Source organism: Typopeltis vanoorti, chromosome 19 (assembly GCF_054136105.1).
Source record: "Typopeltis vanoorti isolate ZY-2024b chromosome 19, IOZ_Tvanoo_1.0, whole genome shotgun sequence".
NCBI lineage: Eukaryota > Metazoa > Arthropoda > Arachnida > Uropygi > Thelyphonidae > Typopeltis > Typopeltis vanoorti.
The window spans coordinates 61,504,856-61,526,112 of NC_143567.1; the positions used below are offsets into that span (position 1 = coordinate 61,504,856).

A 21,257-nucleotide genomic window follows, 5' to 3' on the forward strand; every position below is an offset into this window, starting at 1 on the left:
CTTCGTAATCATTTCGAGGATAAGGTAGTTAACCCGAAGCCTATAAGTGTTCTTTTGTCTGCAACTCCGTGTGTTCTACAGGCCAGTTTGTGGAACGAAATACTTGTTTCCGGGAGGGAAAAAACCTGAGTTCAAAAGTCCTGAGAAGTTCTTCGCATTACTTGAGAGTAAGGAAGTTAAAATGAACCTAGAAAAAAGATAAAGCAAAAAATGCGTGTTTGCTTTTCCAAATGTAATTTTTGGGAAATGATTTCGTTAAAACACTCTAATTGAAGCTTAGACCTAATGTGATGCCTGCAATATCGCTGGAATTATATCATGTCCTCTTTCGAAGTACTTTGTTTTACTATACTGATTTTGACTTTCAAAACTTCGTATCTGCTTTGAAGAAACACGTTATGTGACTTTAATCCCCTTCCTTACATTCTATAAAAACGATTATCTTTCGGATAAGTGCAAACATTCAAATCTCCAAGGAAGAGTATCTCACTGTTTTGGTGATTAGACTATATGCGATCAACTTTCAAAGACAGATAATAATAATAATAAATGTTACCATTAACCCCCGGTTTAATACCAACATTCACAAACCTTGTTGTAGTATTCAGATTCTGAATACTACAAATGGCATTCAGAATCTTTGTAGAATTCAATATTCTGAATCTTCAAGATCTTCTATAGCTAATTGCACATTAATCTGAAATATTTGTATTTAAATTATGAAAGTATGTAAATAGCATTATGTGCAGAATATTATTTTCGTCACAGATTACTATTTACATTATTCCACAACACCTTCAATATAAGTATTAGAACAACATCATACAGCAGAATATCAATCTTCTAATAAATAAATTGTTAAGAAATCAAAGCTTGTAACATCTGAGAAGATAAAATTTATCTTCCGATAAATTTTAATTTAAATAAATTAAATAAAAATTAAATAAATATTCAATTTATATATATAACTTTATTTCTAAATATTATTGATATTTTAGTTACAAAATGGTGTAAATAACATTCTGTGCAGAATATTTTTTCAGAAAATGCATTTATGTATCTTTTTCTGTATTGAAAAAACTCGGTAATCAGACTTAAATTAATGCTTATAGCAATAATGGTACTCACTAACATTAAGATGATTTAAAACTTTATCCATTAATGTGTCTAATTGCATGTACGTGACTCAAGAATGGCAACGCTGAACACATTTTATGACTTAATTTCTAATTACAGGTCAATAACCTCCCTGCATCTAATGAAAGTCAACAAATGTGTTACAATTAGCCACTAGCCACATGTCACTTCTCTCATTAAAGTACAATTAACACAATTCATAATTAGATAATCAAATAAACATTAATGTCATGTCTGAATAACAGAAATCTTTCGATAAGCCAGAAAACTTAGTCACTGGTACTACACCACTAATATTTTTCCGCTAGGATACATAGCTACATTTATTAAATCGAAAGTGCTGTCACCTGGTGGGAATATTTTTATGCAACTCAAACAGAAAATGTATTAAAAAATATAGAATTACCTACGTTTTTAGCCAAAATATATAAATCTCAAATAAGTTTAATAACATGATAGAATTAATCCATAATAACTGATTTAATTATAAAAATTTTATAGAAAATATCAGTCTTGAACATTAACCTTAAAGTGGTTTGAATAAAATGATGATATAAGATACAGATTTTAGAGGATACTGGGATATCTTCATTTAAGATAGTTTTTCATACTTTTTTTATTTTTCTCAATGTTTTTATTTTTCAGAAACTGTGGGTCTCTGTGATATTCATCCTGTAGAAATGCTTCAGGACCAAGCCCAGTGCATCTTGGGAGATTACGTCAGACACAAATATCCTCGACAACCGACACGTTTTGGACGTTTGTTATTATTGATACCCTGCCTTCGTGCTGTAAGTGCTGGAGCCGTGGAAAAGCTATTCTTTAAGGATACCATTGGGGATATTCCCATTGAGAGGATCCTAGGGGACATGTACCACATGGAAAGGCTAGAATGACGTCCATTTTGGCTGATTTAATTAAAATCAGTTTATGAATCCGATCTTGTTGTTTGTTGACGACGTGGGAAAAAAATAAAGTGCAACCAAAAGAAAAAATGATAAACTTAATTATACCATCTGGTATAGAAATAACATTTGCACAAAATGCGAATACGCTAAAGAGTAAAACTATGAATATATAATATAAACTGGACTCACATAACTAAATACATGGAATTAGTCTCAAATACAGAAGTTCCACTCAGAAAGTGAATACTTTTCAGCAACAAAGATGTTGAAATATCTTCATAAAACTCGATCCAGTGTACGGCCTTCATTTGTATACAGAATTATTGAATAACTATCATATTGTACATAATATCTGTGTATACATTATAGACTGGCCTCCAGGGAATGTACAATAGTGTATATAAATTACGTGTAAGGCTTTCTTCGGACAGAGAATTAATCTAGTTGCCGTTTCTTCTTAAATGAATTTGCTTTGGTGCAATTTCTGTGTCATACACGATGTATTATTCATTCCTGGGTAAGAATTCAGTTACCGTTTATGAGATAAATGTATAATTGGCAAGTATCCTTTAATTTCTAGATAACTGAAAGTGTTTTTATTTATTATTTTTGTACTATTGTTAAATAATTGAGAACTTCGGGATGTTTTATGTAAATAAGAACTGTCAGATCTCATTCTCACAAGACACTTAAAAGAATTTTTTTTTATAATCGAATAATAACGATTCTAACTCATGAAACAGTTTTTTTTTTTTTTTAATTTTAAAATTTGTTTTCAAATTCCGTGTTATTTATTTATTAATTTATTTAGTTTTTCTATAAATGGATTTCTTCGGAAAAATTTCTCACTTGTTCATATAATGTAAAATATCCCTAATCTTACAAAAAAAGCGAAACCACATTTACCGAATCCAGTACAGGACCTCACAGTTCCTTTCAGCACCACACTGCGGATGAACTGGAAAGCCAGAATTCTGTATATAAACCTATTTATCGTTTAGAAACATTACAGAGATGCAACAACTTTTTTTTTTCGTATGTAGTAAACAATTATTTTTTATTTTCCGATATAATAACTACATTAGATTGATGTCAAAAGTTTTCCATTGTTATTACATATAAGAAGATATCAAATAATCTCTGAGAAAAGGTTAGGCCTTTCTTCATTTAAGAATAACCAATTATAGTTTCATATAAAATGTATTTTATTCAATGCCAGTTTCGGAATAATTTCAATATTTTGGAGGATTTGTTGCAATAATAATCTTGATATTTGGAGGAACTTCTTAGATAGTAATTACGATATTTTGGAAAGAAACTATTAATGCGTTTATGGTATTAGTGGCTCTTTTTCGGAACTATGCATAAACTCAATTTCAAATGGAATTACGACATGTTATTCGAATTTAAAAAAAAATCAAAAACTATTTCTCAATAGTAACAATTCTTATATTGCGTTCTTTGAGTATCATACGGATCTTATTAAATGGATCGTATTCACTGGTCCCTAATCCCTTTTCTCCTAAAACAAACGCGAACGGGATGTTATTCTGTACCTACAGGAACTCTATAAGCCATCTTATTTTACAAGATTTTCTCCTTTCTTTGTAACAAAGTAAACATTCTTAAATAAGTTTGAAATTGCGAAATCCTGGATGTACCGACAGATATTTCTGTCGACTATTTTCCCTCAAAGAATCGCAGCTTCGCTATTGTCACGCGCCTTCTCTAACAGGTTAATCCTTCTGTCTGGAAACATTACGTAAAAATAAGTATTTCGCAGTGTTGGAAGGCTTCTGTGATAACTGCTGGAAAGAATTACTCTGTTTATAGCCCTACTGAACCTCTTTAAAGAACCCTGCCCCCCCCTTTTTTTTTCATTTTCTCCGCGACCCCCCCAAGTCATGTTTCAGTGCAATCGACATGTCATAGGCCGCAGTGTGAGAGTCACCGCTTATTTCCCCTTTGCTATACTAGTTGGGTGTTGAACATCGAGCGATATCTCAATAGCTCGAGCTTTCCTAGCACATTAACTGCCAACAAAGGATTAAAGGAGAAAAAACGTGCTCTTGTACAGAGTCTGTAATGGATTTTGTATATAATGACTGGACCTGATAAATGTATTTTCTTTATAAACTGTAGTTCTTTATTGTAACTTTGTATATGGATTTTGGTAGTGAAGGTGCTTCTTGATGTACTAACAATAAACTGTTAAACAGTCTGTCTGGGTATCTGTCTCGTTTCTTGATGCTTGTAGCAACTTAAAAGTACTTTTTTTTTCTCCTCTCTGCATTTAATTATACTAACTCGCATGATGGCTCAGTGGATGATGCTGTTCTAAAAGACAATTTAGATATCAGGTAAAGCGTGAAGTTCGTTTACTTGCGTGCGGTATGAATGTTTTCTAAGTCGTGCAAAGCTTGAATTCACAAGAAGATTACTTAATCCACTTTTTTTTTTTTTTTTTTTTAGAAACACAATAAACTCTGATCTTCCGAAACCTCATCTTTGACTGTAGGGGGGGGGGAAGAAAATTATTATATTTTCGTATAAGACAGAATATCAGTTTACATAGTCAATAATATATGAATTTTATGTTATTTCTGTTTTTAATTTTATTTCAGATGGAAGAATATTTTCTTGCCAGATAGAAAGTGCAGCCATCTATCGACAAACTAATCTCATTGATGCTTACATCGCTATTTTTATTTGTTTAATTAAATCTATTGGGAATTCTACATATTCATTGCAATTTCACGTATAATGTTTCGACTGGTGTGCTATTCTATTTATTGTTCTTCCTCCCATTGATCGGTGTGCTATGCTATTCATTCGATATTTGTGTTAGTATGTATGTATGACTGCAACAAACTTGCGTGTAGTCTTTTGGTTCGAATTCCACTCTTGCGAGTGATCTCTTGATGTGTCTCTTGATGTGAGCGATGATTTTTATCGTCCACTGTGAGATTGTCAACCTGTTTATTGGATGTCCGAAGCGGATTGAAAAAAAAAAAGTTCAATGTTTTCCTTCTCAGGATAACAAAGAATTAGCTATCCATCCAAGAAAGGCTTATGGAATGCTTGTGGAACTGAATATAAAAAAAATCGCGTGTGCCTAGCTGAAAAGTTTGACCTGGGAAGATCAAATATCACATCACTAGAGGACATCTAAATTCATATTTCATAAATCTCAAAAAAAAGTGATGAATTCTTGCGCTTTTCAAGAAATTGCAGTTGGAACAAATTGCAAAAATTCGTAATAGAAATAAGGTAAGTAACGGTCAAAAATATTAATCGTGAAAAATAGTATAGGAACGTTGCATAAGGCACTATGATAGTCACATATTATATTATTTAATTTATTAGATAATCCCCATTTAAAAGATCGAAAAGCCTTTCGTGGGTTAGATACTGGGAACTAAACAAGAATGATATATCAAGAACGTTGCCTGGTTACTACACATGATTTTATACTGTTTCAGGAAGCCAAGTAGTTAGTTTTAACCAAAATAATGCAAATTATCTACCGCTTTATTTAAATAGGATCCTTTGGTAATGTTTTTCTTAGTTTGAAATATAAAATGAACTGATGAAATGTGTAATCTATTAGGCCACTTGATCTTGCTAACTTATAGTCCTTATACGGACTGGCTTAAAGGGGCGAAGCAAGAATGTTTTTCATCTTCCCCGTTATCTGTAGAAGACAGTGTAAGGATAAGGTGTTATTGAGCTATTAAAGCTCTGATCATGGCAAGAGGGTAACAGCAATAGCCAAGCCTCAGTTAGAACTTCATTGGCTACAGCATTGCCATCCATTACCCAACAAGGGTATAATGAATTAATCACCGACTGCTTAAGTAAAGGTGATATCTCAAAAAATCGGACGATCTCTAGGCCACTCCATAGTGGGCGAAAGACCGTCCCTATCTCAGCGTTGGTTCCACTCAGTGACGGGCTCCCCGACCACCGAGCAGAACCGCTCAAATTCCGAAGAAAATAATTCACCGACAAAGCCCCTCACCGGGCCGTGCCGGAGAACACTTTCCCCGGAGACTCAAATTGCTCCCTTAAGGCAAAAACCTCAAGAGAGCAAACTCTCGAAACTCATTATCCAAGGGGGTAACAGCAACAGCCGAACCTCGTTAAACTTCATTGGTTCAGCATCGCCATCCGTTACTCTCCAAGGATATCTCATCACCCGAGGGGGTAACAGCAACAGCCGAACCTCAGTTAAACTTCATTGGTTCAGCATTGCCATCCATTACCCTCCAAGGGTATAATGAATTAATCACCGACTGTTTAAGTAAAGGTGACATCTCAAAAAATCGGACGATCTCTAGGCCACTCCATAGTGGGCGAAAGACCGTTCATATCTCAGCGTTGGTTCCACTCAGTGACGGGCTCCCCGACCACCGAGCAGAACCGCTCAAATTCCGAAGAAAATAATTCACCGACAAAGCCCCTCACCGGGCCGTGCCGGAGAACACTTTCCTCGGAGACTCAAAGTGCTCCCTTAAGGCAAAAACCTTAAGAGAGCGAACTCAAAAACTCTCGAAACTCATCACCCAAGGGGGTAACAGCAACAGCCGAACCTCAGTTAAACTTCATTGGTTCAGCATTGCCATTCATTACCTCTAAGGGTATAAAATCAATCACCGCATCTCACGGTCGATTCCTTCTCAATATCATCCTATCTTGCTAACCTGATAACCTGATATGGCTTGATGGATAACAGTCCCATGGACTTCGATCCCTTAATCGGTATGAAATAGTCGTGTATTAAATGTTAGCGAGCACCTGGCTCACCTTATTTAGGGTTGTACGGAGGCACCAGAATCGATAAGCAAAGTATCTTACTAAGTCCTTATAAGGACTGGCTTAAAGGGGCGAAGCAAGAATGCTTTTCATCTTCCCCGTTATCTGTAGAGGACAGTGTAGGGATAAGGTGTTATTAAGCTATTAAAGCTCTGGTCATGGCAGGAGGGTAACAGCAATAGCCGAGCCTCAGTTAGAACTTCATTGGCTACAGCATTGCCATCCGTTACCCTCCAAGGGTATTGGATTGAATGAATCAATCACCGACTATGTAAGTAAAGGTGAAATCTCAAAAATACGGACGATCTCTAGGCCACTCCATAGTGGGCGAAAGACCGTCCTAATCTCAGCGTTGGTTCCACTCAGTGACGGGCTCCCCGACCACTGAGCAGAACCGCTCAAATTCCGAGGAAAATAATTCACCGACAAAGCCCCTCAGCGGGCCGTGCCGGAGAACACCTTCCCCGGAGACACAAAGTGCTCCCTTAAGGTAAAACCCTTAAGAGAGCGGACTCAAAAACTTCTTGCCCAAAGAGGTAGCAGCAACAGCCGAACCTCAGTTAAACTTCATTGGTACAGCTTTGCGTTGCTATCCATCACCCCCAAGGGCATTAATGAACCAATCACCGACTATGTAAGTAAAGGTGAAATCTCAAAAATACGGACGATCCCTAGGCCACTCCATAGTGGGCGAAAGACCGTCCTAATCTCAGCGTTGGTTCCACTCAGTGACGGGCTCCCCGACCACTGAGCAGAACCGCTCAAATTCCGAGGAAAATAATTCACCGACAAAGCCCCTCAGCGGGCCGTGCCGGAGAACACCTTCCCCGGAGACTCAAAGTGCTCCCTTAAGGCAAAAACCCTAAGAGAGCGAACTCAAAAACTCATCGCCCAAGTGGGTAAGAGCAACAGCCGAACCTCAGTTAAACTTCATTGGTACAGCTTTGCGTTGCTATCCATCACCCCCAAGGGCATTAATGAATCAATCACCGTATGTGTAAGTAAAGGTGATATCTCAAAAATATCGGACGATCTCTAGGCCACTCATTTGTGGGCGAAAGACCGTCCAAATCTCAGCGTTGGTTCTACTCAGTGAAAATCGAGTACCGAGCAGAACCGCTCAAATTCCGAGGAAAATAATTCACCGACAAAGTCCCTCAGCGGGCCGTGCCGGAGAACACCTTCCCCGGAGACTCAAAGTGCTCCCTTAAGGCAAAAACCTTAAGAGAGCGAACTCAAAAACTCATCGCCCAAGTGGGTAAGAGCAACAGCCGAACCTCAGTTAAACTTCATTGGTTCAGCTTTGCGTTGCTATCCATCACCCCCAAGGGCATTAATGAATCAGTCACCGACTATGTAAGTAAAGGTGAAATCTCAAAAATACGGACGATCTCTAGGCCACTCCATAGTGGGCGAAAGACCGTCCTAATCTCAGCGTTGGTTCCACTCCGTGACGGGCTCCCCGACCACTGAGCAGAACCGCTCAAATTCCGAGGAAAATAATTCACCGACAAAGCCCCTCAGCGGGCCGTGCCGGAGAACACCTTCCCCGGAGACTCAAAGTGCTCCCATAAGGCAAAAACCTTAAGAGAGCGAACTCAAAAACTCATCGCCCAAGTGGGTAAGAGCAACAGCCGAACCTCAGTTAAACTTCATTGGTACAGCTTTGCGTTGCTATCCATCACCCCCAAGGGCATTAATGAACAGTCACCGCATCTCACGGTCGATTGATTCCCCCAATCATATCTTACTAACATTTCTGCCTGAAGTTATTCTAAACAAATTATATTTCTTTTAAAAGGGTGTTTTAATATTTTTAATTGAATATTATTAAATAATTTAAAAAAATAATTCAAGAATTATTACAATTTATTATTTATTCACTTCCGTTAAGAATTTATACTTTAAAATAAAAAATGAACCTACTAAATCAAAAACTCCTTATTGGTTTTATATTTATAAATTCGCATTGAATGAAATGGAATAGCAAGTGGTCCAGGAAATTTGAGTGCAATAGACTATTCCAAAAGTATGGTTTAACGAAGCAAAACTTCCGTTTACTTACATACTCGTAATGTGACTATCAAAACAAGATAGCTGTACGACTGCAGACTTCGCCAAACATAGAGGAGAGATAGCATTCTTTTTTTTTTTCCTTTTTTTTTTTTTTCACACAAAGGACAAAACGTAGACCAAGATTCACAGTGAGCTGTTAGCGTAAATGCACACGTAATAATATTGATATTTATATATAAATACTATTTAGACCCACCATGCTTATAGGACTGTACCGATCATTTGATTTGGTAGGAGCCAACCAATGGATGATTCCGGGACAAAATCAACAGACATGAGTTCGCAAGCAGATGGGATAATACGGAAATCAGCTCACTCACAGAAATATCGCTTGTGGATTTTCTTCCAAGATCTGAGACAAACGAATGCATCTCGTTACTAAGATACATTGAATAAACTTAGAAAAAAAATGGTGCGATCATGTTTCATGACCACACACACACACACACACACACACACACACACACACACACACACACACACACACACACACACACACACACACACACAAAGTAAACTAAGATCGTCTTGTACGTATACATGGCGTATGTAATGTATATATACATATATACACCTAAGTATTCTTAGTATTATTTGATTATGTTACTTGCAATATTCTAATAATTAAAATTATTATCCCCCAATCAAAGGATTGGAAATCGAGTCTTCTTCACCTGAAATATGTCCCCCCTTTGTTACCCCTTATCTGTCTACTCCCACTTGATGAGAGCTTTACATCTATACCTACGCTTGGCATGCAAACAAATAAAGAGAAGGGACTGATTTACTGTGCAAGGCAACCCCCTCGACATGCGGACCAGCAACGACTTGCCGTGTGCAGTCGAAGGTTTTCTGGCTTCAGTCAATCAAACGGGCGAAGTTAGCGGAAAACAGTGAGGGTGACTGCTGCCTCCGACGGGGATTTTCTCGTGGGAATATTTCACATTGTGAGCACTGATTATTTAATTTTGATAAGGTAGAGCTTCTTGTAGATGTAAGAAACAATCACTTGGTTCTCACGGGAAACCTCAGCCTACCTCGCTCTTGATTTGCATGTGGGAGCAGATGGCAAGATAATTTAGAGTGAAAGTAAGCATGCATACATACACACACAGACACAGACACAGATTTCTAAGTTTATCATTTATTTCTCCTCTTCACCATCTTTTATTCTACGTCCCAAGTTTTATTAAGTGCACGAAAAAAAAAAAAAGGTTCAGAAAAAGCCGAAGTTAATTCGCTCGGTGAGAGCACATGGGAAAGACACGGTCTACGAATTAAACGCCACAAACATTGTCTGCAAAACGGACAAGCTCTTTGCCAGAAAAATCATTGTAATATGTAAACGTCTGTCATGTGGATAACATACATATATTATACCTATAGAGGGTTTTTTTCTGTTGCTATGCTTCTGGAAAATATCTGCATTTCTATCCTTGCGAAGAAATAAACTTGTCATATATTTATGAATACAGACTAGTCTTTATAGAGTTAATTAGTAGGATTTTTGATCTCGTTTTTCTCTTGTCAATAGAGTTCATTGTCTATGCTGTGGATGCCTACTCAGAAGGTGTTCCATTTGCGATAGATATTTGGGTGGCTATTAGGATATCCTTATCTTGGCGAAAACAGTGTATATATTGGCAACTTAGAATTATTTACACTTCAAACTGATGTATCCTTTATTTCTATTAAATCATTGATTAAAACAAACCATTAACTTTCTAACCCGTAATCAAAAACAATTGACAATTGACATTTATGTCAATTGTCAATTGTTTTTAATTAAGGGTTAGAAAGGTATAGGGATGAAGCAAGATGCTTTTCATATTCTCCGCTATCTGTTGTGGTTATAGTGAGGATAAAATTTATGAGTAGTTTGCTCGCCCTGAATGGGCATGGAGATTATGCATCGCTATAGGAGGTTAATAGAGCTTTTGGTCTTCTATTTGAATATGTCCTTTGCCTCGTATGCTGCAGCTTGCTGAACCAAATCGTTTGAGTGTGAGGACGTCTTTAGGAAACACTTGGATGCTAAGGATTGTAGAAAAGAGAAAATATAGGGAATATTTGTATCTCTATGCAGTTGATTGTTTCTAACATACCACGGGGCGTTCAGAATCATTCTCAAGCACTTGTTCTGCACTCGTTGTATCTTGATAATGTTAGTATTAGAGGTGTGGCTCCAGGCTGGAGAGGCATAGGTGATTATAAGACGAATCGTCATCTGGTATAGCTGCAATTTGATTCTGTTGCTGAGCTTACTATTTCTATTAATTAGCGGGTAGATCTGAGCTATGGCTTTAGATGCCTTTGCGCACGTAGACTTGATGTGTTGGTTGAAAGATAGCTTTTTGTCGAGAATTACACCCAGATCATTTGTTTCTGTCTGCCTGGGAATTTTAGTACTGAATACTAACATATCTCCTATAGGAGACATTGGCCTTTTTGAGAAAAGAACGGCTGAGCTTTTCTGGGGGGTTGACTTCCAATCTCCATTTGGAGAACCAACCCTCCAGCTTTAGAAGGTTTTCTTGAAGCTTTCTGGTAACGAAATGGGGTCTGAGAGATCTGGATAGTATTGCTGTATCGTCTCCATACAGGGCCAAAATGGAAGACATCGGATTGTGCGGGATGTCTGACATATATACAGAAAACAGCAATGGAGCCAGTAGAGATCCTTGCGGCATTCCAGCAAAGATATGGCGCTGGGACGATGTAGAACCGTTGATTTTGACTTGTATTCATCTATTCTGAAGATATGAGTGGATTAGATGAACCATTTTTAGTGAGGTACCTGCTGAGATAAGTTTGTGCAGGAGTCCGAAATGCCAGATTTTGTCAAATGCTTTGGATAGGTCTAGGAAAACAGCTCCTATGCACTGGCGCCAGTTGTAACTGGTGGTGATGTATTCGACAATTCTGTGGATTTGCTGGGTAGTACTATGGTGTTGTCGAAAACCAAACTGGTCTTTAGGGAGGATGTTTAGGTCATTTACTGAGGTTTGGAGTCGTGAGAGGATGACCTTCTCCGCAACCTTACCCAGATTGGAGATGAGACTGATTGGACGATAATTTTGCGGTAGGTGTGGATCTTTGCCTGGCTTATGTATAGGAATTACATCAGCCAGTTTCCAGGTGGAAGGAAAGTAGTGAAATCTTAAAATTGCATTTATTATACTGGTCAGGTACATTACAACTTTTCAAGGCAGCATGCCTGACCTGTCTGTGGATTTTGTACAAGTGATTGAAATTTAAGTTGTTATAAGAGGGTTTGCGCTGCTCCTCAAGATTCTTTAGTATGGCTTCTTCCTTATCTGCATCTGTGTGGACTAGGCCCTGGTTTGAGATTATGGGGGGATCTGTTTTTATTTTTGATGTTTCTTAGTAACCCACAGATAGAGTGATCAATAGGGAGATAGAGGCTAACTTTTTATCCCAAACTTGGTTTCTATGAGTTTTAAGTGCATCTCCTACTGCTCCATTCAATCTATTAAGCATTGTTTTGTCCTGAGGAGCGCAAGTGCTACGAAATCTCTTCCTAGCTCTGTCCATCTCTCTGATCAGGTCCATAATATCCTCAGGGTTGGGAACAGGTTTGTGGAAGGTTTCAACCGTTATAGCGGACATAATCTGTTGGGTGAGGCTAGTCACTGTAGACTCCACATCTTCTGGTGTGCATATGTGAGGGACAAGTCCAATTTGATCCCTAAGTGCTTTAGACAATCTCTCCCACGATATGCCTGAATGAGAGGGAGGAGACAGGCATTCGTGTTCTCCCAATTGCAGTAGAATCGGGGTGTGATCCGAAGACAGCTCGTTTATTGATTTAAGGCTGTACTGTAGTTTAATGTCTTGCAGGATGTCAGCAGTGTCAGACGTACTGAGATGAGTTGGTTCGGTAGGTCCAGCCACAACAGCATAGTTTGATCCTGTGTAGCTGGAAAGGATGCGACCATTTTTATTGGTAGATTTATTGTTCCAAGCAGGATGTTTTGCATTGAAGTCTAAAGCGATGACGACCGGTCCTTTTACTCCAAGGATAGAGATCTGAGATCAATAATGTCTTTAATGGAGGGTTGTAAGCAGAAAAAATTTTAAGGTTTCCAATTGAGTTTGTGATATTAATTCCTGTGATTTCGAGGTTGGTGGTTGTAGGGTTGGTTATTGAATGATGGTTGATATAGTTTTTGATAAGGGTGGCTGTACCTCCACCTCTATACCCAAGTCTGTCGTTTCTGTAAATTTGATACCCTCTGATTATTAGGGTGTCAGCAAGCCTCAGGTGAGTTTCATTGATTAGATATATATCTGGGTTGTATCTAGTATTGAATTCCTGGATTTCTAACAGTTTATTTTTGATACCATTGGCATTCCCAGCGATAATCCTAAGCGAATATGGGGCGATTCGTTTCCTATGCATCAGAGAGTGCAGATAATATGGATTGGGTTTGCTGTAAAAATCTTTTTGTAACACTTAGTGATGGATTTGAGTTGCTGAAATCCTGCAGCATGTTTGCAAGAGAAGAGGTGATAATAGCTGGTAGATTTGAATGTGGATTAGTCAGGTTCTGGGTTTGTACTATCTGTTTGGAGCGGACCACATCAGCATATGTTCTCGCTTGATATTGAAGATTAATTTTCTTAAGGGGTCAGTTAATGATGGGCGAGCACCTGTTGTCATGTTCTCACTCTTGGAGGACTGAGAAGCCTGAGCTTCAGGAACTCTCACACTAGATGATGAGGTAGATTGATTATTTGGATCGTTCCATCTGTTTTTGAGGTGATGTATACACCCTCTATAATTAGCAGGGTGAGGACCCCCACAATTAGCGCACTTAGCCGGGTGGATTTTGGCTTGGCGCAGGTATTTGTGGGGTGATTCTCGCCACATTTTAGGCATCTGAACTGAGTTTTGCATAGCTTCTGGGCATGGCCAAATTTTTGGCATCTGTGGCACTTCCCAGAAGATGCTTTCTTTCTCAATGGTTCTGTGGTGATTTTGAGTCCACAGATTGATTCTAGATTGTATATGTCTTTGTAAATATTATGAATTTCTACTAAGACTAAAGGCATAGGTGTCTTATTTGATGTAAACAGTCTAGTAACCTTTATTAGAGGTAGATCCTGTAAGTTGAGGTAAGTAACTATTTCATCCGTGTCAATATCTGCGGAGACTCCTCGTAGGACCACTTTCAGATTTTTTCTCAGGCAAGTGAGAATGCGTGATATTGAGTTTCTCTTGGGTCCAGTTCCTTTGTAAGATTTCTATAATCAGCCACCGTGGCGGGCTGAATTTGTATGCCTCGTCCATTTTTAGCAGATCTATAACTTATTTGTAAGTTAGCCATGATGGTTTTTAGTGTTGTCCATCTCTGCTTTTCCCTTAGGATAATCGGTGGCACCTTTTCATTGGGGGAGGCAGAGGGATCTGAAATGGGAACATCCTCTTCCTTACCAACATCATTTGTTAGCTCAGCAGCGAGAGTTTTTCGCTTCTTATGAGCGTGGATCTCTCCTTGATCAGAAGGATTAGAGGTAGAGACAACTAGATTGAGTTTTTCCTTCATTTGAGGAGAGTCTTCATTTTCCTCAACGTCGACTTCGGATGAAAAATATATTACTATTATTACTATTACTATTATTACGGGCAACTCCAGGGAGTCATTAGACTCATCGAGTGAGGCCCCAAATCATATTCATCACAACTATTTGACATTCATACAGTATCTATCATACCTCGCCTTAAACTCATTCACTGTCACGGCATCCACCACAGACTCAGGGAGCGCATTCCACTCATTCACTACTCTAAAAGTAAAGAACCCAGCTCTAACACCTTTACTAACCACACTTTTGCCCAGTTTCCATGGATGTCCCCTAGTCCTCCCACAACCAGCCCTGTTCTCAAAAATATCTTCTGAATTAATTTTATAGAAACCCTTCAGTAATTTGAATGTCTCAATCATATCTCCCCTTCTCCGCCTATCAACCAATTTTTGCAACCCACAAATCCTCAACCTGTTCTCATACGGTTCATTCCACAGACCTGCTATCATCTTGGTCACTCGCCTCTGGATCCTCTCCACCTCCTCCTCATCAAGAATAAACCTAGGTGACCAAATCTGAGCACAGTAGTCTAGATGGGGTCTTATCAAGGCTCGATACAGAGGAACAATAACCTGCTTGTCTCTGCTTGTCAACGTATTCTTCAGCAACCAAGTGATTTGATGAGCTGTTTTGGTCACTTTTGCAATGTGTCCCCTAAATTTCAATTCCTTATCTACCAACACTCCTAAATCTCGTGCCTCATCAATTTCCTGGAGCACGGTTCCACCAATGCAGTAAACTGCCGCCAATCTTTTCACCCCAAAATGCATAACCTTACATTTTGCCACATTAAACTGACATCCATTCTCCTTAGCCCAGACCTCCAATCTATCCAAATCATCCTGCAAAATTTTGACGTCATCTGCATTCACTATTGCCCTACCCAACTTCGCATCATCCGCAAACAAATGAACTGTTCCTCTCAGATCATTTCCTATATCATTTATGAACAAATTAAACAGCAGTGGTCCAAGAACAGATCCTTGTGGCACACCACTAGTCACAGGCCGTCTTTTGGACTCTACTCCCGAGTAACCCACTCTCTGATATCTCTCCGTCAACCACCCTCCTATCCATCTCACCAACCCTATGTCCATTCCCATATGCTGCAATTTACTGATTAGAATTCCATGTGGAATCCTGTCAAAGGCCTTGGCAAGGTCCAGTAGAATCACCGTAAACCCATTACCCTTATCCAGTTCAGCCGTCACTGTGTTATAATACGTGAGCAAGTTACTGAGGCATGACCTACCCTTCACAAAACCATGCTGTCCCCGATAGAGTATCCCATTTTCTTCTATCCAATCTTGTATTTTCCTCTTGACTATCTTGACTATTTTCTCTAAGACCTTGACAATGATTCCTGATATGCTAATCGGTCGGTAATTTACAACAGCAGTCTTGGAACCACCTTTATGCAGTGGAACTATTTTCCCCTCTTTCCACCCGCTCGGGACTAACCCAGACTCGAGACTCAAATTAAACAAAATGGTCGAGGGTACTGACAATTCTTTAGCTGCTTCTCGTACAACACGAGCTGGTATACCATCCAATCCCACAGATGTATTGACATTGAGGTTATGCAATAGACTACTTACCTCCACTTCATTAACCACAATTCCCGTATAATCTACTGGTTTATTCGTTTCTGCAATGTCACCACCTGGATGATATACTTTTGCAAAGTGCTCACTCAGTAACTCAACTATCTCAACTGATTCAGTTACCTCCCTACCATCGGCATTCTTTAAAATCAATCTGCCATGTACATTTTTCCTTTTACTTGCTACATATCTAAAAAACTGTTTAGGATTCTCTTTAGCCTGCTTGGCCAATGTTCTTTCGTAATCCTTTTTTGCTTTTCTTACCACACTCGTCACCCTTCTGGCCTGCGCTTTATACCGTTCATGTGCCTGCCGGTCACCCTTCTCCTTAAATTCCCTCCATAGTTGTTTCTTTTTTTGCAACTCAAGCTTAATGGTGTTATTCATCCATTTAACCCCTACTTGATTTATTATTCGGACTCTAGGTATACAGTCAGCCATATAGGTTTAATTATCCGGGCCAATCCCGTTCAAGTTTTTTGAGAAGCTTTTTAATAAAAGTGAGTGCTCGCCCTTTGTCGAGTGACTCGATAATGATGTCGGGGTCGATCATACTAGTAGGCCATGTCAGCTTGAACTTCTTTTGGAGTTTATTAACAAGCACAAGAGCTGGCTCTTTATTGAGCAATATATATATATATATATATATATATATATATATATATATATATATATATATATATATATATATATATATATATATATATATATATGTATATATATATATATATCATACATCATACATACATATATATATATATATTATATATATGACTATTCCTATTAACTTGGGGTTGGTTATGTTCATTTTTAATAACTGACTAAAAACCCGAGAATTATAACAAATTGAGATTTAGTGTTAATTGGTTTGAATGCCACTCTGATCCTATGTGGTTTTAAAAGGTTAGCTAACTTTTTGGAAAGGTTGTTGACAAAAGGAATCGTAATTGTACTGATGTATTGGACGTCATCACGTTGTCGATGTGGTATATCAGTAAATAGAATCTTGTTATAGAGTCTTTTTGGGTAACCATTTAAAGAAAGTTCTCTAGATATTGTGGTTAATTCCGTTAGTAGGTCATCCTTGTCTGTCGTATACTGTATAGCTCTTTTCTTGAGACTATGGATAATGCTAAGTTTCTGAGCTATGTGATGAGCTGAGTTGAAATGGAGGTAATGTCCAGTATTTGTAGGTTTTCTGTATACAGATAGGTTGATACTATTATTGGATTGTTTCTTTATATTTCTTTATCATAACGCATAACGCATAACATTACTGGCTGGATGGGTGAAGCAAATATGCTTTTCGTTTTCCCCTTTGTCTGTTACATAAGTGTTTTGAGTGGGTTGTTTAATGAGCTTTATGCTCGCCTCCTGATGGCTGTGAGTTTAGCTGTGTTTAGCTGGACGTAGAATAGACTTTGGCCTTTTGTGTTTGTGTCTTTCTTCTTCGTTATATTCTGAGGCTTCCTTGATCAACGGGTTTGGATGGTTGCTTGTTGTGGCAAAGAATTTCTTTGCAAGATCTGTGAGTAGGGGGGAGATGTAAGGGATGTTCATTTCTCTGTGGATTTGTGAGTTTCTGATGAACCAAGGGGCATCTAAGATCATCCTCAGGCATTTGTTCTGTATTCTCTGTAGTTTTTGGATGTTTGTATTCGTAGTATGACTCCATGCAGGGGATGCATATGTGATGACCGGGCGTATTACCATCTTGTAGATGAGAAGCTTGGTTTGTATGTCCAGTTTGCTTTTCCTGTTGATCATAGGGTAGAGCTGCGCGATTACTTTCGATGTCTTTGAGGCAGTGTACTTTATGTGATTGCTGAAGTTGAGTTTTTTGTCGAGTGTTACTCCGAGATATTTGATGTCGTTCTGCCATGGGATCTTGACTCCTAAGAGGTGAATGTCATCCGTGTTTTGGACTCTCTTTCTGGAAAACAGAACGGCTAAACTTTTTTCAGAGTTTACTTGGATCCTCCAGTCTGCCAGCCATTTTTCAATTATGTGAATGTTGCTTTGTAGTTTTCTAATTGCCAGATTTGGACTCCTAGATCTTGCCAGTATTGCAGTGTCATCTGCGTATAATGCTGTGGTTGTTGTTCTTGGGTTCAGAGGGATGTCCGCTATGAAGATTGAGATATTTCTTTATCAGTTTTTTCTCACATTTAAAATAGGCATTTTATCTAGATATAATTATAGTGTATTCAGATAATTTCTGAATTTTTCTATATTCCTTTCCAAAAACCAATTTTGAAGTGTATTTTTATAAAGATATTTTAGTTTTACCTTAATTTTTAATATAAATAAAATATTATTAGAATATGCACAAAAATCTAACAGTGAAATTATAAAACAAGGAATGTTCTTGCTACAATGTATTTATTTACTTATTTTTAGCTTTGACAAAAAAAAAATACAGAAAACGTTTGTGTACATGTATAGAACTATTAGTTATTATTATTATTATTATAAATGGAAAACATTTCAGCTTATATAAAAGAAGTTATAATTTATTGATTAAAAAATGATTATGTATTGGATATATTTCTAGAATTTTTTTTTATTACTTTAATTTAAATTTGAGATTTCTGGGTTTGTTTTATCTGTTTGTGCAAACGTCAGCAAAACTATTATACTGCTGCTTTTTAATGTATTGTAAAGCATTAGGAAATTTAAATCATTTGCATTTTATCATAATTGTGTTTAAATTTACAACGTTATTTACAATTAAAAAATATACCTGTAAATAATTTTAGTAATGCAAAGTATCTAGAGGACATTTTTACAAAGACAACACAACAAATATTTGTATTTGTTGAATACAGATAAAACTGGTAGTATTGGTGATGGACGATAGATGGCGTTGATGGTAGTTGTGTGTAGTAGGGGAATTTCGTAAACAATATTAATTCGTTTTTGTTTAATTCCCAATCCTTTGCGACTAGGGTAGCCTGATATCCTAGAAAATGCTAGCATTCCTCTTTTTACTGTCTTGGTTTAATAGAAGCATTTTGATATGACGTCAACTATTTCAAAGCCCTTAGTTATATAACACTGTTAAGAAAATATCTAATTATTCAAGAAAAAAATATTTGATTTTTATTTTATTTTTAGAAAAATAAACCGCATGAATTACCATACGCGCGCTTTACTTTTAATCTCTCTCCTTTTTTCTATAATATGAAAATGAATGTTATTTATTTATTTGCGTTTCTCATGACATTTTTGTTTTCATGGTAATCCTGACTTTAAAAATCAGTGCGTCCACCACCATGTTCGCGACTTATGTATTATTGCTGTTGTTGTACGGGCATCTCCATGGAGTCCGAAGACTCATTGCTAGAGACCCAAACTATCCACACAATATCTATCATATCCACACTCTTACCCAGTTTCCAGGGTGACCTCTTGTTCTGTTTCACAGACCCCTCGCCTGTGAATCTTCTCCACCACTTTCTCAACCCCCAAACTCTGGTCGCGTGGGTTTTCCAGACGTGGACATATCAAGGCTTTATAAAGAAGAATCATAAATTCTTTATCTCTGAATGTTAGCGTGTTCTTCTATAACCAGTAATCATATGAGCAAGCCTGGACACACTTAGCAATATGCCTTCTGAACTTCAGTTCTCTCTATCTCTCTTTCTCTATTAACATTTGCTAAGTCACTAGCTTCATCAATTTTCTTGATTACAGTTCCATCAATGTGGTGCCAACTTTTAATCTTTTAATCCCAAAGTCCAAATCCAAATCCAGAAATCAAATTGTTACGAAATGAATAATAAAACAATAGATATCAAAAGAGGAATGAGACAAGGATCTATACATCACCTATGATGATGTTCAGCCTGTTTTCTACCCACTACAGGGTGATGGTCCCTCCCATTGCGGGTGGGTTGGGTATACTTCTCCCATTGTGAACCAATCCATCTTGGGAGAGTGTATTTATACTTGGATGAATGAATGTATGAAGGAGAAAGACGATTACAAACATTCATGCCCACGGCGGGATTCGAACCCGGAGCCTCTTGGCTGATACGCTAACCACTCGGCCAACCAGGTCGGTATAACATCACCTATACTTTTCAATATATACAGTGAAACGATAATGAAAGAATATGAAGAAATTGAAATAGGAATAAAAATTAACAGCATTAGATTTGCGAATGATTTGGTGTTTACAGCGAAATTACAGAGGCACACATATAGTTGAAATACTAATAAAAAAGAGTCAGATTACGGCTTAAGTATTAAATACAGCTAAAACCAAGTATATGGTAATAAACAAAAAGCAATATACAAAGGCTTATAATTATTTAGGAGTAATGATTACAGAAGATGGAACAAATTTATGGAAATAAAATCAAGAAAGCTAAGGCCAAAGAAGCATTCTGGAATAATAAATTGCTAATCACCTCTGGAATAAATAAACAGACTAAAATAAGAATAATAAAATCCTATGTATGGTTCGCACGTGGACATATACAAAATCCAAAATCCATAAAACAGTGGACTGCGGTGTACCACAAGGATCTGTCTTGGGACCAATTTTATTTAATATTTATATCAATGACTTCTGCAATCTTAAACTAAACAGTAAAATAAATACTTTTGCAGATGATACAGTACTAATTTTATCTACAGACAAAGCCGGACAAATGCAAACCATCGTGAATGCTGATCTTTTGAAAGTAACAAATTGGTTCTAGTCAAACAAACTCAGTCGGAATGTCTCAAAAACTAAATATGTAAATTTTAACTTGCGAAATATAACTGGCAAAATGAACTTCACTGCATAATTAATTTTGCATGATTGGAATTGCAGGACAAATTTAAATTGCAACTGTGAGAAAATGGAAAAAGTCAGTGTAATATCTTACTTGGGATTAAAAATTGATAGCAATTTAAGCTGGAAACCGCATATCACCGATGTCGTAAATAAAGTAAAGATTTTGTTAAACAGACTTTACTACCTAAACAGATTCTTAAATTTAAATATGCTAAAAATATTATATTCTGCCTGGATTCAAAGCACACTGCAATATGGTATATCAAGTTGGGGAGGAATCTATCGCACTACTCTGAAACCTTTAGTCTCGACTCAGAA

General features: G+C 37.4%; 1 protein-coding gene across 1 annotated transcript in view; it reads left to right on the top strand.

The window, feature by feature from the left end:
• The window catches only part of LOC150096168 (protein dissatisfaction-like), a 58,162-nt gene extending 56,129 nt beyond the window's left edge, over positions 1 to 2,033 (top strand). Inside the window, exon 4 of the mRNA XM_090409627.1 lies at positions 1,783 to 2,033. Coding sequence (XP_090265753.1) covers positions 1,783 to 2,033 — 251 coding nt within the window. The remainder of the gene's footprint in view (positions 1 to 1,782) is intronic.
• The last annotated feature ends 19,224 nt before the right edge of the window (positions 2,034 to 21,257 follow it).